Raw genomic sequence first — 20,499 nt, forward strand, 5'->3', positions numbered from 1 at the left:
GGCAGAAATAAGTCATGCAGGAGTGATTGGGAGCAAGTGGGGGGTCAAGTTCCCATCATGCAACTTTCTCCATTCCATACAGACATACATACCCCATAATTTTCATGCCTTTTTTAAATAGATCCCACTTCTTGTTGTTCACCATCTCTAAGAGCTCTATTGTCATTCATGAGCATTGCAAACCCAGAACAAACAATTCTCTCATATTTGCAGTGCCACAGGAAGAACTGTACCAATGGAGGATATGATGGTTGTTTGAGGACAGTTTGTTGTGGGACACAGCGAAAACAATTGAAGGTTGTTGGTGACAATCAAGGAGCAGCTGCCTATTTGGCCTCTATTTCCATGGGTATGAGTACAGTTCAGTGGCACTGAATAGTACCACTATTTTCCACAGGTGGTGGTGATTTTAGCTGATATCTCATTCCTGAGGGCAACAAAAGAACAGTTGCTGCTGGTGTCCCAAAACTGTCTGGGCCCATATGCCACTAGCCTGTTTACTGCTATGATGCCTGCTGAAGTCATTGTTGAATGGCATGGGAAAGTATCCTATTGTGGAGGATGAAATGAGGCAGCCCACCCCAGAAGCCTTTAAGAAAGGGTTGCTAAGAGCCTCCATGAAAGTTTCATGAAGATCTCTCAGGAGGATACAAGGAACATTCTTATGGACAAAGAAGCTGCTCTGCATGCCCTCCCACCCAACCCTACTGTGGAATGAAAAACAGATACCTCTACCTCTGTTTGTCGTACCACTAACACCTCTCGGAGAAGTAAACCAATGAAAAGTCAATGCCTGACTCCTGCTAAGTTGGGGTGGGCTGGGCATCATCTTTACATTTAAACATTGTAAAGAAAAATGCATGCACACTTACCTGAGGTTCCTTCCCCTTCATCAGGCTTGTCTGCATTCAGCTTATGGGACTGGCTAGAATGCTGGAGTCTCAAAAAGATCCTGGCTCATGGCATAGCTGGATGCCCCTGCTGCTGTGTCTCTCCTCTTCCCCCTTGTTGTTCACAGCGGGCCTGTGTGTCTCAGGCTCCTTGGACATATCTAGAGTGCTTTGGGGGTGCTGGTGGGGTCTCCATCAAGTGTGGTATGCCGTTCATTGTAAAAGTGGTGGGCCAGTGGCTCAGCACCAGATTGACTGTTGGCCTTTCTGGCCTTGTGGTATGCCTATTGCAGTTCCTTTGCTTTCACACGGCATTGCTGCTGGTCCCTATCATACCCCTTGGCCTGCAATCCTTGTGCAATCTTTTCGCAGATGTCCACGTGTCTATGACTTGTCCGTAGCCGTGTTTGCACGGCCTCTTCTCCCCATTGGAGATCCAATACCTCCTGTCTACTCCAGGCAGGAGAGAGTCTAGTGTGTGGAGCTGTCATGGTTGATTGGGCAGTTGCTCACAACAAGGAAGAGATGGTAGGTGGGCTCAGCAAAGTGGACAATAAGGAAAAGGCATTTCAAAAATTCATGAGGGTTTTAAACTGGGCAGTGGAGTTCACTATCGTGACCAGAGCAGTCACTGCAACAGAGGTGAAATGAAAGATTGATTAACCTGAAACTCCGAATGAATCTCCAGAATAAACTCCAGGGGGGATGCAAAAACTTGAGTTCTCATGCAAGTTAAAATGAGTTTAATTCCCCTACTTTGCAGCTATCATGAATGCAATTAAGAATGGCACCTTAAGACGAAGTAGTTTCCATCCCTCTGAGGTGTTTTGCTCCCAGAAGGAACCCAGGAGCACGCACCTGGAAGAGGGAGGGTAGGTTCCACTGAAGACCAAGTGCTGGTGCTTAACTCTCTGCAGTAGAATGGAACAAAAGAAACTTTTAGCCCCAGGGATGAGCAATTTCTCTATCCTTTGATGGCACTGTGAATAGCAATGAGCTGACACACAGACCTCTACGCTGCAATAAAAGATCTGTGGCATAGCTGTGACTGGACTGGGTCAACTGACTCATGCTCGCATGGCTTGGGCTACAAGGCTAAAAGTTGTAGTGCAGTCATTCAAATTTGGGCAGAAGCCCAAGCTCTGAGACCCAGCCCCTCCCGAGGTTTCAGAGCCCACACTCCTGCCTGAGCATCTATTTTTAGCCCTGTAGCCTGAGTCAATTGACCTGGCCCTAAGACTTGGTGCCAAGGATTTTTTATTGCAGTGTAGACATACCCTTTGGGGAAATTGAAGACTTCAGTCAGCCTGGCAAGAGCAGAGCAGAACAGAACATGAACCAGAATAGGCTAGAATGGCAAATTGCGTGGACACGGTTCTCCCTGTCTCATAACACACAAGGGAAGTCAATGAGATTAAACGGCAGCAAATTGGAGACCAGACATTTATATGGATAACAAGAATTCCAAAGTTATAATAGTTAATGCTCACATGATATTTTGTAAGGGAGATAAAAACCTCATGCTTCAAAGGTTTAAACCAAATGTCTAACATTTAGGGATTAGGACCTAATGTGGGGTTCTAACCCCTTCCTCTGAAGCAGCTGGTGCTGGTATCTACCAGAGACAGGAGACTGTCCTAGATGGACCTCAGGACTGCTCTAGTATCACAATTCCTATATTCCTAGAAAAAGATATTCTACCTGTTTATCATAGAATCATAGACGTTGGGTCAGAAGGGACCATTATGATCTAGTCTGACCTCCTGCACAATGCAGGCCACGGAATCTCATCTACCAACTCCTGTAATAAACCCCCAACTTATGTCTGAGCTATTGAAGTCCTCAAATTGTGATTTAAAGACTTCAAAGCGCAGAGAATCCTTCAGCAAGTGACCCGGGCCCCACACTGCCGAGGAAAGCGAAAAACCCTCAGGGCCTCTGCCAATCTGCCCTGGGGGAAAATTCCTTCCCTACCCCAAATATGGCGATCTGCTAAACTCTGAGCATGTGGTAAAAACTCACCAGCCAGACACCCAGGAAAGAATTCTCTGTAGTAACTCAGATCCCACCCCATCTAAACATTCTAAGTGAAATGAAGATGTTAACACAGACGTAAAAAGTGAAATCTAGACAATCTCCAGTCCAGGTTGATCAGTAGTAATTGTACTAAAGTAGGGGAAAGATTGGTTTCTAAGGCTGAGTCATTTACAGCAAGAAGTCAGCTACTGTTTAAATGACTCATCAACACGACAGACCCCAAAATGCACGTACTGGGAAAATTGCTTCTTCTGGTCACCTGGCTCCAGATTTTCCCCAGGCAAGGTTTTTATTTTTATTTATTTATTTTTTTAAATTGAGCATTGCAGATTAGGACTTTTCAAGGACGTTTTGTTTTTATTCAAAAACATCACCACCCTCTGAGGGTCAATTCTAAGATGAACAGCATGGAGGCAACAGGGATGCAACAAACCAATGACTTCCTTAAAATACTAAGGCCCTAGCAGGCTAACAGTGTTCCTTCTAGCAAAGAGAATTCTCTGCTCTGGCTTATGCACACCATGAGGCAATATTCTACTCATAAAACACAACGTTTGTAAAATCATTTCCACACTTTAATACCATCTCCAAAAATTTTGCCATCACCTGAGGACAACAGCAGGGCTCAATGTGTTGAACATGCACAAAGTTTGTCATTAAATACAAATACAGTGACATCCTATTTCTTCTCCTGTACACAGCTCTGCAGGAACACTTCCTGAGTGACTTATGTTTTATTGTATTAAAAAGTCCATTAAACTTCAGATGCAGTAAATTCATTAGGTTTGGGTTTTTTAAAATCTATAGCCTTAGTTTAAATATTTTAATAGGAATTCATTTAAATATTAGCATTTAGAAATTAACTGTAAACATTCCTTGCTGTGCCATCTGACCTTATAGAGAAGTCTGCCTGGGGGAATTCATACAACACTTCCAAAACACATTTAAGAAGCCAGTCTGTAACATGCTTAGTAAAAAGAAAGGCACCAATTAGCTATCAACTTGCTGGATTTATAAGTAGTGTGCTGGATAATAAATGTGCAGTTAATAATGTCTCCACCTGTACGTAAGTTGGCACCTGCCTTGTAGAGTCCATGGAGCACAAAGCCTCATCCCTGTGAGAGGGTCTTGTTTCACGCTCACAACTCTAGCTCCTGCAGGTCTCCCCAGCTAGGCCCAATTTTCACTTTAACATTCAGCTTCACTGAGAGTTTTATGGCATTTTCCATCTCGTATTTGACAATCTGAGCTACCTGAAAGGAAACAAACAAGGTTAGAAGTTTCAATGCACTGTTGAGGGACCTAGAGCCACACACTTCAGATGCTCCATTTCATCATCATTAGTTTGGCAGGTCAGGGGCTTGGAGCTTTCCATTGTGCGTGTGTGTGTTTGGATAGGTTCTCCATTGACAGGAATCTGACTGAATGTTTCAAGTATGATTAAGATATATGAAAGGAGAGACTCAGGAAAGTATTAATACATTTTCTTAAGGAGCTGCATACACTGGAGACCTATCTTCCTGCTTCAGCCAGAAACAGATTCTACCAAACACTCTTCCCAAAACATGCAAATGAGAGAGGTTAAAGCAAATCATTTGAGGAGCTACATAAACGGAGAGACACAAAGCAAGGATCCCCAGGAATAAAGAGCTCATTGTGTCGGTACAAGAGGTACTCTACAAGAGACAGTTACAAGCAACTGGGAAAACAATTTTACCAAAATTATCCCAATGGAATGTCATAATACCCATGATCACAATAAAAACATAATCACACAGACATGTAACATACTCAAAGAGGTATTACAACACATACTATACTGTACAAATGTCAACTTTTTCTTCTAAAAATCTATGCCAGCCACAGTTCTTCCTAAATTAACCCGGAACTTCAGTATCATCTCCCCACTTGCCTGACTGATTTCCCCAATGTAAGCTTTTAAAATTTTCAGACTTTTCAGGCTCAAATGGACCACAAAAATTTCTATTCTTCATTCAGTGTATGCTATTGATATCGGAAACGTGAATCATGACATTGAGGGTACAGAAAATACATAGTGAAGAAATAAACCCTATGTTATAGCAAGCTGCTTTAATATATCTAGCTTGACAAAGCAAGGGGTAAGATGTGTGCTGAACATGGAAGTCTGCATGGACATGTCTGAAGATCTGTATGATGGTAATCTTAGTGAGGGAAAGGAATTGTTTAGTGCGATACATAGGTATGTAACTAGGAGCACGGGGCATGAAACAGAATAGGAAAAATACTCAATATCAGGGAAAGTGCCCCGAGACACATACTGGGCTGTAGTGAAAGAGAAGTAGTGAAGCCATATCCCTTAGAACTTTTAAAGGGTTTGATGAAACAGAAGAGTGTCCTGTGAGGAGCAATCCTGCATTGACCCTAGGAAGAAGAACCAGATTCAATCTGATCAGCAAATTCTAAAACCCTGACAACTCCTAGTGCCTCTGGAGGGGAAGTGGAGCACAGGCCAGCCCTGCTTACTTGTAATCTGCTTACACATTAACACTGACATTACAAGTAAGGAATCTGCTTCAGTTTAGGGGTGAGTGTGACAACAGATTCTCATTCCTGGAGAACCAAATCTTCCAAGGATATCTCTCTAGCCCAGCAGATCATCATCTCATGGATACCTTCCCTCCCATTCGCCATCATCATGCAACATACAGCAATTGCTTTCATGGAATAGCATCATTAGGAAAATATTCATTTATACACATAATTATTAGCCATAGATGTCCTGATGACATTTATGTTATTGGCATACTCTGAACCCTGCCTTTTCTGAATGGTGAGGGAGAGTAGAGAATATTTGGAACTCCCATCTAGCAGATAGTTAGCACCTCCTTTGATACAGGGAACCTGCCACACAAATTGAAGCACGTAATAATCCAGCGAGGGACAAACTTTTCACTCCACACTTTCAAGCTCCCTTTTCTAAGCAAGCTAACTGAGAAGCTAGTTAAACACAGTATTCAGTGTCACCTATAGGGATCCATACCCTGGCCCTGGATCCCGCTCAGTCAGGCGTCAGGGCAAGATACCACTGGTGGCTCTGGTGAGAATTCTCTCTTCTTGTCCATACTCACCAGATGGGCCTCTACAGCATTTGATTCTTTTGGTCACCAAATATTTCTGTTCTGCCTCCAAGAGGCTGCAAGAATGAAGGGGAAACACCCTGAAATGTCTCAGGCCCTTCCTCTCAGACAGAACCCACAGAGTTGATATGGACAACTACTTTCCACTTCCAAAGACCTGAGCTGTGGAGTCCTGCAAGGCTCAGTCTTCTCCCCATATTATTCAAAGTGAGCTTGACTTCACTACAGTGTTAACTCAGGCTCTTATTTGAATGTTGCCCCACCCCAGCTCCCATCTACACACAAAAACCTCTCGCCCGACCATGGTGGTGCTTTCAACCAGGGCTAGGTGGCCTGTCCTGGGCAACAGGTTAATATCTGAGCAAGGCTTGCACTCGGGCTGGTAATCTGTCCACTTTGGAGAGTGGATACAGGCTAAACTACTCGAGTAGTTTGATAGTCCTCCAGAGCCTTCCAACAATTCTCTATGTGTGCCCATAAGAATAGACAAGTTCTCCCACAATTCATTAGGAAGGAATCTTATCTTAGCTTATGGAAGTGCTAAGATGATGAGGTTATTCACCTTGTACAGTAACTGCAGTTCTTTGAGATATGTCCCCTTCTGGGTGTTCCACTTAAGGAGTCCTTGACTGGAGCTTTTCCGTTAGCAGTGTCTGTTCGGCCTGCGCATGCTCCGTCTCTCCTCAGGCCAGACAGCGAAGCTATATACGGGTGTGCAGGCGAACTGCCCTGAGTTCCAACAAATTCATTTGGAGATTGGTTTCCTAGTTGTCCATCTGCCTTGAGTCAAGAGAGCATTGGAGGTGGGCTTCCCCTCCCAACAGCGATGTGTCTGTTGTTAAAGTTACCGATGAAGCTGATCTTTATCCGCCCTGATCTCCTGCTCCTCCAACGTCTCCTCCTGTGTGAGAGCTGGCTGGGGAGGAGAGGATTGTAATACTCTAGCCTCCCTATGAGACAGTGCCAGTGATCTAGCAAATTGCTGCTGACAAGCAGTCCAGGGGTCCCAGTATGGCCACTGCGGGGGGCAATATACAAGTAGGGGTGGGATTCAGGGTTGGTTCCACCACCTTGATGATGAGCATGATCTTCCCTGTTACTGTTAAAAAATAGATTTCTGAAAGGACATGTCGGAGAACACTGAACAAAAATGGAAGAGACCAACTGGAAGTCTCCTTCATCCTCCTCAATATTGTCCAATGGGTACCAAAGAACAGTGGAGATCTGGAGATTGGAATCTTGGTACCGATAGATGCTCAGTATCCATGAAAAGTGGGTACTCTGATTTGTCCATTACAAACAGGTCCTTTGCGTATGTGAACCCGTGTGGCCATTACTAACAGATGGAGCCTCTCAGCAGTAAAGACAGCATTTAAAATCTGGTGAGCCAAGCATTCCCTGACAGGAAAATAAGGATCCCTGAGGAGGGAGAGAGAGGAACAAAACAATTTTCTCACTAATAATCTCTACTTAACTCACTGTAATATTACTCACAACTAACCAACCCTAAAAAACAATTATAGGAAAGCAGAAACACGATAGCTCAGGCATGCTCAAGGCATACACGCTAGGCCTCTGTCTTAGGCCAAGGCAGTTGAGAGAAAGCTGCGGGCAGTTCACCCATGCACCCCTACCTAGCCTCAATGTCCAGCACAAGGAGACACATGGAGTGTACGCAGGCCAAATGGATAATGCTAAGGGAAAAATCTCTGATCAAGGACTCAAGAGGCACGCACATACATGAAGTAGAGGACCGATAGGGACACTACTCAAAGAGCCACTATGGGATGTGGCTGCAGAAATCCTAGCTCCACACATGAATGAGGCGTACCAGTGTGGATACAGTCAAGTATGGCTTTGCTGTACGGCTGCTAGTACCTGGGTGCTGATCACCTGAATTAACTCTGTATGGAAGACACACCCTGAATGAAGTTGTTGGGATAGCTGATGAGACAACATGGACAATGCACTAGGAGCACAGACACAACACCAAGCTCTCAGTTGCCTTTATGTCAATCAAACAGCACCACTCCCTAACTTTCTCAATGACTAGCCAAAATCCTCCCCTGGATAAAGACCAGCTGGCTAAAGCTTGAGGTGATTCCATTAGGAAAAGGGAAGTAGCTTGAAGAACTTGTCTCCTCTTTAATATCCCCAACTGTCAATGGCATCTGTCCTCTGAGGATTAAACTAGCCCCCACAGCTTCATGGTCCTTTTGGACTCCTCATTGTTAGTGGATGCCCAAAGAGCTATGTCAACAAAAACCATCCACTTCTATCTGTGACTGTCCAGAAGTTTGCATGCCCTCTTATCAGACACAGACTTGGCCACAGTGAAGCACACATTCCTAACTTCCTGGCCTGGTAATTGTAATTTATATTTATATTTAGGAATAAGCCATATACCCTGAAAAACCTCTCTGGTATAAATTGCTGCAGCCTGTCAGTTTAGCAACACATCTCACCATGAACAAACCACCCTAGTGCTTTGACCTCAGTGTGATGGCTGTGGAGCTGCCATATAACAACCTAAGAATACTGAGATGTAACACTGTATATGACCTGCTCAGTAATGGGAAGTTACTGTACATTGGGTTATAAGACATTCCTGCGGGAATGCATTGTTCTAGCCTAATAGGGGACTATGGGAAAAATGAGCAGGAAAGCAACAAAATGGATCCAGATAAGGAACCTCCACACAAAACACTTGGGGGACAATTACAAGAAAATGGGGGAACTGTTAGCCTTGAGGAGCCTGTATCCTGTCTCCAACAAAGATATAAGACTTGTTTTGCCAGGCAGGGAACTCAGAGATCAAAGGACACTAAACAAGAGAGGAAGGGTGGGGATCAATTATCAAGGGCTGTCCAAGGGGACAGGCTGACCGAGAGAGAGACACTCTGTGAATAGAGCCTGAAGAAATTGGGCCTTCCTCACATCCAGGGAATAGTAAGCCTTAGGGAGAAATAGGTACATGTAGATACAGGATTACTATTGTAAGATCTGTTTTTCCAAAATGCTTTTGTTCTAAATAAATAATAATTTGCTTTAAGAATGCTGTTTGGTCATTGGGTATCACTGTCAGAACTCCAGGAGAGAAATTAACTGCAAGTACTGAACCCAAGTCAGATCTGCTGAGGTAATCACAAGTGACTGCAGCCCAGGACCTGGTTAGTGAGTGGGAGAATAGCTTGATTCCACACCAAGTCAGGCGATGACTAGAGGTCAGAAGGGGTGCATCTGAAGAGACAAGGAGGGTGGTCACAGGTGCAGTAAGTCTGGTAACTGTGACACACTGCACGGGCTCCACACTAACTACAGGGTCCAATTCATGGTCTCTGTCCTGATATTCAAAGCCCTCCCCAGTTTTGGCCCATGATACCTGAGAAATTGCCTTTCCCTCTGACCATGACCTCCAATGACTGCTATGTTCCAGCAGAATGATGAACCTGTTGACCATCGTGGAAAGCTCATGAGCACAGGAGGCAAAACTTCCACAGGCACTGAACTTAAACTAGAGAGCTCGCCATTTGCAGAACTAAGTTCTTCTCCCTCTCACATGCACAAACGACCCAATAAATGAATCGCATGTTTCCCATACAGACTGGGAAGGGGAATAGAGAAAGCAAGAGATTATCATTGCTTCTCATCTGAAATACTCGGAAGGTGTTCAGATACTATGGTGACTAGGGACATATAAATACATAGACAGGTTAGATGGATATTTTTAGTTGTTTTTGAATGCACTTTAGCAGCTGGAAATAAATTAGAGCTAGCATTATGCATGTAACTGGGCTAATTCTCCACAGACCAGAACTGCTGTAGCAGCCAAAAAACAGTACGTTTTACATAATGCTAAAACCTCTATATGAGGCACCAGTAAAGAAGAGAAACTTTTCTCTTATCCAATTTGGAGACTAAAACATTCCATGTTTTTCTAAAAGATATGTTCTAGTTCAACAAGTTGTCCCAAGGCCTGTGGGTAGTCAACTATCTCACCTGCCCCAAAAAACAATCCAAAACATAGAAACATGCCTTCAAAAATATAAAGAGAAGAGGGAAAAGGTGATCACTCACTCAGCTGGAAACAGATTCTGTAACATTAGCTAGCTAAATCTGAAGTAGAAATACAAGACTGATTGCAGGCAACGATACCGTGTGCAAATACGTAGAGGATTCTAAGCGTCTGCACAGAAAATCTATAGGATGGAAACAGTTCTGAGGCAGGCTACAGAAGCTGATATTACTTCTATCTTAAGGTGACTATGAAGTTGCAGGCCTGTTAAATAACAATAAAGGATGCATCAGAAAACATATTTGGCCATAGTTCTTTTAGAGACAGCATGACATATTGATCCAGTGTCAAAGCGCAGAAGACTGGATAGTCTAAAGGAACTTTAGTCCACTTCAGATTGAAACATTGGAACCTTTTCATATCAATCTTAAGGAGAAAGGCTGCTCTGGAATGGACATGTAAATGTGGAGAAAACTACTGACAGGATGCAGAAGGTGGAATTCTGACACCTGTGGAAGCAATTTGGGATACTTTTTTTTTAAATACCATCCTATCTTTAAAAACTTAGTTTTAAAAAATGGTTGGACCAGTCAACTACCATCTGAAACTCTCTCAGTTGGGGAGTTGATATCTACCACCAGAAAAATGGCCTCTTTTTAGGAACGTGAACCCACAGAATTAAGTTGAAGAAGAGGTCCCAGAAGCTGGTCTACCTTCAATGCATTCGTGGAAAGCCAAATAGAAGAGGTGAACTCTAAGATGATGGATCATACAAGTGAAGAACAAAACCAAACAGCTTTCATGTGGGGTGCAGGAAGGGATCCACATCAGACTTTTTCACAGCAGGACACCTTGCAATCTGAACAGGTATCCCATTCTGTCAAACTCCTTCCAGGCAGCTAAAAAGGCTGCACTTGCCTAAAAAAACCATATTCTTGATTTGGAGTCACAGCTTATATGGAAAGGGATCTCAGAGCAGGATGTCAAGAGGTATCCCTGTTCTGTGTGATGTGATGTAGTGAGACACACTGGGAATAGCCACTGGTAGTCCTAAATGGTGTTGAGAACCTTATTTGCCAGTGGTGGACCATTAAGGTAATGGAATGTTTCTGCTTTGAGCAGGGGGTTGGACTAGATGACCTCCTGAGGTCCCTTCCAACCTTGATATTCTAGGATTCTATGAATCTTTATTTATATCTCCTCAACTTAATCAGAACCAGCAGTAATAGGATAGGAAAGATGCATGTTAACTTCTTCCAACCAGTAGTGAATGGAGATGTCATCTTCCAACACAGCCTTCACTTGACACTTTGTGCAGAAGAGCATTTGGTGCTCACTGGAGAGAAGAGGAGAACAGATTTCTCTCTCGGGCATGCCCCACTTTAGAAAGATCTCATTTGCTTCTCCTTGATCCAGAAACCACACCTGTGAGCTTATTACCAATTGGCTTAGCCTGCTTGCCAAAACGGTATACAAGGTACATAGCCTTTCATCATACTCGAGGGGAGACAAAACCGTAAGAGCTGAGTCGCTAGAGGTTTTGAAGTATCCCATCCAGGAGTCAAAGATAGAGGAGTATCAGCAAACATATCAAATATGATCTCCTTGTCTCATGCCTCATTGAGTGTCTGAAGCATCACATTCTTGAAATCGATGCCAACCACCTGCACAGCACTCTCCCTCTGTCCTGAGAGAGTCAGACACATTGAAGGTGTGGAAACACAGCTTGGGGACTCTTCCCTCTAGATCTGCACTGACGTGCTCAGTGCCAGATGGGGTTATTTCATTCCAGCATATCATAATATTTGTTATTGGAAGTCTTCTGGGCTAACTTCACTTTGGATTTATCAGTGATCATAAATGAAGCAGAGTGCCTCTAGACACACTCTCGGCATGAGACTTCTGGCACCGGTGGAACAGCACAGCCAGCCACGTTCCTTTTCCAGGCAATAAAAACAGTGAGTAAGTTTGCCTGTGATAAATATTTTGTGATTTTTGAAGCTGCTCCTTCGGTGACATCCGGGAAGACAAAAGCTGAAGAAGGGAAAGAGACCTCAAGCACCAAAAGCACAGCATCCTCCTTCCCACATAAACAGATTTTAAACTACAATAAATAAACAAACAAGAATACATTTAGTGACCCAATGCACGGAGCCAAGTTGGCCCCATCAGGCAGAAAACCCCCAAATTCAAAGACTCCCCAAAGTAAGGAGAAAAAACTGCACACCAATACTGAGTTGCCGGTGGAGTACACACATTCTGTGCAGCTGCACAGAGGAGCTACTTCACCATCCTGAGTCAGTAAGGAAGTTTCAGGTACTCTCAGCATGCTAAGCCAGGGTGGCACTGCTTTGGGCTAGCAGATAAAAACTTTAGGTAGGGGACTTCCTGTCTTACTCAAAGAGCCTGGACCCAAGACTGTTACTCTTTTTACACCCATCTGGCCTTACGAGAAACCTTACTGTAATAAACTTATAGGCATGAGTCTGCAGATGACTCAAGAAACAGAAGGCAGACCTCTAGAAATGAAACTTAACCGGTTTGTTATAGAAAAGTACATGGGCTGGAAAAGCAAATACACTCCTACCTGAATTACACTATCTTCTGCAACCTCATAGAGGAGCTCATCATGGAGCTGGAGGATGAAGAAACCTCCACTCTGTAATATCTCTCTGTTTCTTCTCCTCTCTAACCTTCCTACGCAGGGAAAAGATATACATAGTTAACCAGCATTACACATAATCATCTCTGTTTTAGCTCAAAAGACCTATATACATTCATAATGCTACAAACAAGAATTGCATGACAGAACTCCAAGATGAAAAAAATCCATGTACACAAGGGTACATATATACAATATCATTATTACGCTATTATATCAATATTCATACAACTGTCTGGAAATAAAGAATGTTAATGCAAAGGTTTTCAAATACAAACATTCTAGCCTTAAATTATAAAGATGTAAATTAGGAAAAAAACAAAGACAACCACTTCTCCCAGACCATCTGTTCTACAAGAAAATTTTAAACACAATCACATCGGGTTTAATGAGAACGTGGTGTATACTGTTCTTTCAGGCAATGAATTAGAATTCGGCTCCGTTTCCAAAACCGTTTTAATGGCTAATTCTAAAGAGCCAGTGAGGCTTTACCCAGCCAACTCCATTGATCTGGAGTTCCAGCTACTGCTACTGAAAAACATAAGCAGTCCTTGTCCAAAGCACTAAACAACAGATGTATACATGGAATCTTAGCAGGCCACACCTGCCAAAAACAGAATCCCTTCTGCATGCTCCATGTTAAGAGCTAAAAAAGTGGACCCAGAAATTGGCAGGTGAGAGCGCAAATAGAGAGATTCCAGTTCAGACAAAATACTGGCTATCAATGGCTTCATTCAATCCTCAGTACAGTCTAACACCTAAAATTGATGCTGACAAAAGCTTTGTACCATACCTTTATATCTTAAATAAAAACAAACTCCAGACTTAAATCTAATGGAAACTATATTCTTTGACCAACCTGTTGTTACAATTGGTGTTTTCTCACTGCCTTTAAAGATGAAGCATCTGCACTCCCCCCCCCCCCCCCTTTTTAAACAAATCGGTAGTAACATCATGGAAATTAGCACAACTGAACTCCTGTTTTCCTAGTCCAATTATACAAATTTCTGATATGCCCCCTGAACCATTCAGGTAATTAGGGTTTTCAGATACAAGTATTTTGTTCTCATTCACAAGCTGAGCAGACATTCTTACTTGGGACTTGCCTGCCCACCCACCCACCCTCCGCAACAATACAGACTAGTCCGGTATGAGAAAAACATTTATTCCCCACCACTTGCCCAAATCCCCCAGCTATAGTGGGCTTTTATTTTAAGCTACTTTTATCACCTTTGGGTTTTTGACATCAAATATAAAGGAGAAAGAAAGCATACCTGCCCTCTTGCTCTGGAATAAGCTCTCCAGATGTCCATGGGACTTCACTGCTGAGGAGAATGCTTCAAGCCGCCTCTGAATGTTCACAGTGGCTGTTTTGACGATGTCAGCAGCAGAACCCTGAACTGCTGTGTTCACAGCTTGGCGCTCTGCCTGAGGATTACAAAGATATCACTCCATGGTATAAACCCTGTATGTTACACGTCATAACAAATCTATGGTGACATACAAATAGACACACAACTTCATGAAACTCGCATGGGGAAGAGAAGTTAGAATTTCTTACACAAACCACAGGCCTCTTGTCACTAGAGAAGAATTTTCATATACTTGAAATTATTAGCCCTAAGGCTGATAACCTTTATCAGCCATCAGGGGGAGACCATCACACTTGTGGAGATCTGATTTCATCCAGCAGAAGACAATCACACAACTAGCTGGATGCATTATGGGGTGCTTGTGCCTTCTTGCAAAGTATCAAGTATAGGATACCACCAGAAGCAAGATGATTGACTTCATGGATCAGAGGTCTGATCTATTGTGGCAAATCCTGCCTGTCAGAAGATTACAACCTGTTCAAAAACCAAAACAAGCTACACTACTACAGTTTAAGGGCAGGTTTTTCACATAAAAGAGAGCTCTCTCTACTAATGCTCTCCTCAAACAAGTAAATTCTCTTCACAGGTTCTTCTTTTTCCCCCTCCTAATTGAAATTCACGAAGGAAAATTTAAAGGAAGCTGAAATTAAAATAAAATATCAATCTTATAAGGGTCTTAAATATAATTTTTAAAAAGTAAAAATTGAACAGAAGTTGCATCTCTTCACAGTCTAATCAAGTAGCACCTATAAGATTTAGCAACTTTTAAATTCACCCAACTAGCCTTTTTGTAAAAACAAACAAACCAACCCCAACTTCTTGTATCAATTTTGAAAGTCTGCCGTTTCTCCATGCATTTATTTGGTATCTGTATTTCCACTGAGTCCTAATGCTTTATTATAACTGAGCCTCCTACTGAGAATTTAATGCTATGTCAGGAAAATGGCTGCTTCCCTACCGAGTCAACTCACTATTAGGGAAACAGCAAAACAGTGACAAGATATTTCTAAGATTCACCTTGCAAAACATTTTCTATACATAGTCTCGTATTTTGTAAACATTCAGCTGTCTAGTCACTGCAGTTTTCCTTTAAAGGGTTCCTTTTTTTAACCAGCAAAAGTGCAGAATTTGAAATATCTTTTTGATGAAATCCAGACAATATGCAATTCATGAAGACTGTTGGTTGGGACTTGTTTATCCCAAAGAGTTAAACGTTGCTCTACTTTTTTAAATTGTGCCCATTTAAATCAATAAATTACTCACTGCAACTCCTAGGTGAGGGTCATGAAGAGGTTATAACCATGACAATTTCTACACACCAAGCTGCAGCAGACTTACTTCAGAGTATGACCAAAAAGCTCTAAAAAGGTAATTAAGAAAACACTGAACTAATGGAATGTTGGAGTAACGTGCATGCCCTGAACGAACTTGGTAAAGCCACATTGATGGTGGGATGAAAAAAAGACATTTAAGTGTTCAAAAATATTTGATTGATAAATCTTTTTAGATGACATGTTCTTTGGGGGCAGAGATGGGGCATTCCTCCATATTTGGAAAGCACCAAGCACTGTATAGGCACTATTATAAATAATTATATTATTATATAAACTACTATTATAAATAATAATAATGATCTTGGAGAAGGGTCTCTCCTGGAGTTCAACCATCAGAACAAATGTTCCCAGCTGAACCCCCAAGGAACGTTAGCATACCTATCTAAATGCCCATTTGTTTTTGTCATGTTACAGAGAAGCAGCAAGTCAATAACCAACTAAGCATCCTTCACAATGACCACCACTTCAGAGTTAGGATATAATTGTGGTCCAGTACAGCTGGAATTTCTACTGTTCAGAAAGAACAGTCCTCAACATACGTGAGCTTTGCTGTAAGGGTTTGGATCACTGATAGCTGGCAGGTATCTGCACCTCCCCAGAATGGTCTGCACAAAACCATCCCTGCTGCATTTCTTCACCGTCTCCTTCAAGAATTTTTGAATCCCTGGGAAAGGAAACAAAACAAAGAATATCCCATCATTCCACACTACTGCCAGAGAGCCATCACTCCCTCACTATATTGTGCTCTTTATGCTAGAGCGTCTGGTATTTCATGTTTACTCCATACTCTGTTTTTGCGCTAAGGCACTGACACTAGCTTTGGAATCCCAAATATCACATCACTAATATGTGAAGAAGAGGAAGTCCTTACATTTCTCATTCCCCCTGCGAGACAGGGGAAACGAGTGACCTTTCTTTTAGGTGTATATTCAGATCTCCAGGGTTAGTTTATTATGATTGGGAGGAGAATGAGGTTGTAGCTAACTATGCACAACTGTATTCCAAGTGGTAGGATGTCAATGTTACACCACTGCTATTTATTCTTTATTCTGGGAAATTAGGACTTGTGGTGGCACTGAAGGGATATAAATTGAAAGAAAGAATCGGAGCCCTTGATGCCCCGTACAGTGTGACTTCAGATCTTTACAACAAAAGGAACTCATCCAACTGCAAGGAAAGGACAGAATGTGTCTTGAGCAGTAAAAAGAAACTCCAAGTAAGGGTGTGCTGTCCATTGGGGAACCATCAAGCTCAGATCAGAGTTGTACTGAAGTGGACAAATTTACATATTTTAAAACTCCTCCAGTTTTAGGATTTTAGAAAGATTCTTTTAAGGATTTGAAAAAAACTGAAAATGTTAAAAACAACAACATGATATACTAAAAGAAAAGTATTCAAAATAGAGACAGCATTACTTGATTATATTATGTGTGTAATTTAGTATGATGAATTGGTATTACATGTAAGTGTTCTGTACTATGAAATGTTATGAGATATTGTTTCCTTCACTTCATTATTTTTCAGCTCAGCTCCACGCTCTCCTATTAAAGCTTGTTGTGACTCATCCCACTTGACCTCTGCTCATTTTCTGTTTTTCCAAGGAAATTTGAGATGCTCCTTAAAAGTATGATGTCTTTATATAAAGTGTGTAGGAGCTACTCTGAGCAGCCAGATAAAAATGGCATGGCTAAAAGCAAAGCTGCTTAAGATGTGATGAAAGTTGAAGGCAATGTGGAAAAGATCATTCATTAATTCATCATTAATTGTGTTTTCAAATGACAAATCGAGTCCTTAGATCCACAAATATTACATATCCTTAAACCTTCATGTTCTAATAAGGAACTTATTCCAAGTTGGGAGCTTTAAAAAAAAAAAAAAAAAAGTCAACCTTCCAGGATGGACTTACTGACAGTAAAAACAACAAAATCATTGAAGTAATGCAGCATTTAATTTACAAGACATAGATTAACAAAGGAGGGGCACAGAGTATATGTGGAAGCAGAGACTGCATTACTTTGTGTACACATACAACCTTGAGAATCTTTTTCTTTAGGCATAGAAGGAGTTATGAGTTGAAACAGTCTGGGAGGGAATTTGAGGGAAAAGAATAAGGGCCACAAACGTGTGCCTTACCTGGGTATCTGGATTTGAAGGATTCAATGTAGCAAGCAGCATCATTTTCCTCAATACCCATCTGTTCTCCTAAAGATTTAGCTCCCATTCCATAGATGATTCCATAGCAAATCTGTCAGAGAAAAGACAGCAGAATCACAAGTACATGGTTAGCAATTCAGAAAGCAGTATTAACACAAGTTAAACTGTGGAAAAGAGTAAATCCCAATATGATTTTAGGATTTCAGTCTGGATCCTATTGCTTTAGGGATATCATAACTCTGCATTCACGGAAAAATGACATTTATCACACACTTCAAGGACACCATTTTGAACGTGAATCTTCTGAGGAACATAAGATTTACTGTGACAGATCAGACCACTGGTCCATCCAGTCCAGTATCCTATCTTTAGAAGAGGCAAGTGATTGATGCACACAAAAATGCAACTTCCCTTCACCCATTTTCCAAGTAATCCACTTAAGAGTAATAGGAGAAAAGGGAGAAAAGACTAGAAAATCTTCAGAATTTGCAGCTATTAGTTTAAGCTGTGTTCATGCCAACAGTATACAATACTGGTCTCAAATCCCAATGTATTTTGATGACTGCAGAAAATTATGAACCCCCTCTCCCTCTTCCCATCTTCCTGGAGATAGTTTTCTTTGACAGAACAATCAAAACCTCCTGACAGGGTGCTTAAAAATATTCTGGGTAGAGGCCGTATGGCAACTATTTTATCTCCTGGAGGGGTTGGAGAAACTATTACATTCCCCCATTTTATAATCTAATAGCCAAAGGAAATAGGTTTTTGAAGAGGCAGAGAGCTCCTTTACTTCAATAACCTTAGATCAAGTCCTTTCTACCCATTAAGTTGCTATGTCTGATGGAGTTTAGAAATTTTACCAAAGACTACCTGCTTGGCTTGTTGCCTTATCTCATCTCCAACAGCTTCAGCATCAATCATCTTCCACTCAGCTGCAATGCTCTTGAAGACATCAGCTCCACTGTTCAAGGCCTCAATGAGCCGGTGGTCACGAGACAAGTGAGCAAGGATCCTCAGCTCAAGTTGGGAGTAATCAGCAGCCAAGATTAAACCTCCTGCAGCCAGCAGACCGAATAAATCCAAACAATAACCTTTCATAAATTAACACTCAGCTATCATGTCCAAGTCCATCACCTAAGAAATTACAAACCAGATCCTCATCTACCTTGCCCTTGGGTCATCCTTTACACAGGAGCAAAGGAAATGCAACACATTGCCAAATCAGATTTCTCCACTCACTCACACTGGTATCTTTAGATAAGTGTAAATACAGGGCTGCCCAAGAAGAAAGGCAGTGGAAACTCATTTGGCTAAGCAGATTACTGCATACAAAACTACACTTACTGCCCCACTTCTGAACAGCTTTTCACCAATATGATGCTCTAGTAGCTTCTCTCTCTCATGCCTCTGCCTCCCATTGCAGATACTTTTAGCTGATATGAGGCTGGGTGAGAACTCATGTGTGCTATCCTGCCCCAATCTGTCAGTGAATAGCTTCAGGCTTGACTCTGCTGCTGCTCAATCAGCCTGCCTAAAAAGATGTACATATAAGCATTTCCTCCCTTCACTGCTAGATCTAGATTTTCGTTAGCTACGTGTTTAACTCAATGAAAAGATACAAGACAGTGCAATACCAAATCATTACCTGGAAAAGGAATAAAAGCATGTCTCATGCTAACAGAAAATGGCATCCCCCTTTCTTTGGGGCCTTCATCAGCCAGAACCTTGAGGCCACAAGGCAAGGTACTGCACAGCTTTTTACCTCTGTGGAGACAAAATATTGTTTACTCAACTGATTGTTACAGTGCCTATTGTTAGATCAACTGTGGTTACAAAGACTTTTAAAATCAAACTAACCATTTGCAGAAAACAACAAACAGTCAGAATAACTTTGTATTGTTCCTTCAAAGTCGGACTCTGGAAGACTAAGTGCCAGCTCATGCCAAAGCCACTGGGCCTCACTAAACACTGACAAATGCATAGCTGGAAACAAGTCTGGATTATCTGTGTATTAGTATTGTTAAAATAGATATTAGAGTTATAAGAAAGTGTTTACACATTATGGAATACTTGTAGGATGCTGCATGTATAAGCCAATTTGTAATATCTGTATCCCATGTTAGAAAGTAATGTTTAAATGTTTGCTCTTTAACTATAAAAATGTTTGCTAAGACTGTAAACCTCCACAGTTGGGCAATGAATTACCAAGTGTGAAATAGTAGTTTACTATAAGAGATGTTATCTCCTCCCCAGCAAAGGAAGGTCTACAGGCATCAGACAAGGCATTCTGGTACATCTGTGAGCAAAAGACTTTGTGGATTGCTCCCCACACACCCATGAAGCGGAGATGTGCACAAACGCTCATCCCACCAGTTTGAATGCTGGGGGAAGGGAATAAAAATCCCTGTTAAGGAGAAATTGTATCCCTATGCTGCTTGAACTCTGAGGGGTGAATATTTCTAAGCATGTGCAAGTGATCCCCAGCTGTTTAGCTTGGGTTAGCCCTACAGGACATATAAAGCTTGCATATTATAGTAGCCACTATCATCTTTTTGAACCTAAGACTATCTCATTTGTGTGTTTTTGTACATCTGTTTTAACTTTGTAAATAACTTTCATTTCTGTTTCCTAGTTAATAAGCCTTTAGTTAGTTTATTATAGGATTGACTACAAGAATAATCTTTGGTGAGACATCTATGATGCACTTGATCTGGGATAAATGACTGATCTCTTGGAACTGGGAGCAACCTGAATATTTTGTGATTGTTGGTGTATAGCAACAATCTGTCACTAAGTCCAACTTGCCTGGGTGGCAAGATAGACTAGAATGCCAATGGGGGCTGTCTGTTGATTCCATAGTAAGACTGCTATAGTGCTTTAGGAGTTCATATTGTTACTAACTTGATGAAATCTAA

At 41.8% G+C, this 20,499-nt stretch overlaps 1 protein-coding gene across 3 annotated transcripts in view; it reads right to left on the bottom strand.

Annotated features, from left to right (window-relative positions):
- Positions 1-2,913: 2,913 nt before the first annotated feature.
- POLQ (DNA polymerase theta) overlaps positions 2,914-20,499 on the bottom strand; it is a 129,447-nt gene continuing 111,861 nt past the window's right edge. The window contains exons 19-25 of one of the 3 annotated variants that reach the window (XM_038386711.2): positions 19,230-19,348; positions 18,455-18,639; positions 17,564-17,675; positions 15,970-16,094; positions 13,998-14,151; positions 12,649-12,758; positions 2,914-4,180 (exon numbers count right to left, since the gene is read on the bottom strand). In XM_038386711.2, the coding sequence (XP_038242639.1) occupies positions 4,067-4,180; positions 12,649-12,758; positions 13,998-14,151; positions 15,970-16,094; positions 17,564-17,675; positions 18,455-18,639; positions 19,230-19,348 (919 nt within the window). In that variant the 3' untranslated portion in view covers positions 2,914-4,066. The remainder of the gene's footprint in view (positions 4,181-12,648; positions 12,759-13,997; positions 14,152-15,969; positions 16,095-17,563; positions 17,676-18,454; positions 18,640-19,229; positions 19,349-20,499) is intronic. The other 2 variants (XM_038386710.2, XM_038386709.2) reach the window with 2 other exon arrangements.

The sequence above is a fragment of the Dermochelys coriacea genome, chromosome 1 (assembly GCF_009764565.3).
Source record: "Dermochelys coriacea isolate rDerCor1 chromosome 1, rDerCor1.pri.v4, whole genome shotgun sequence".
Lineage (NCBI taxonomy): Eukaryota > Metazoa > Chordata > Testudines > Dermochelyidae > Dermochelys > Dermochelys coriacea.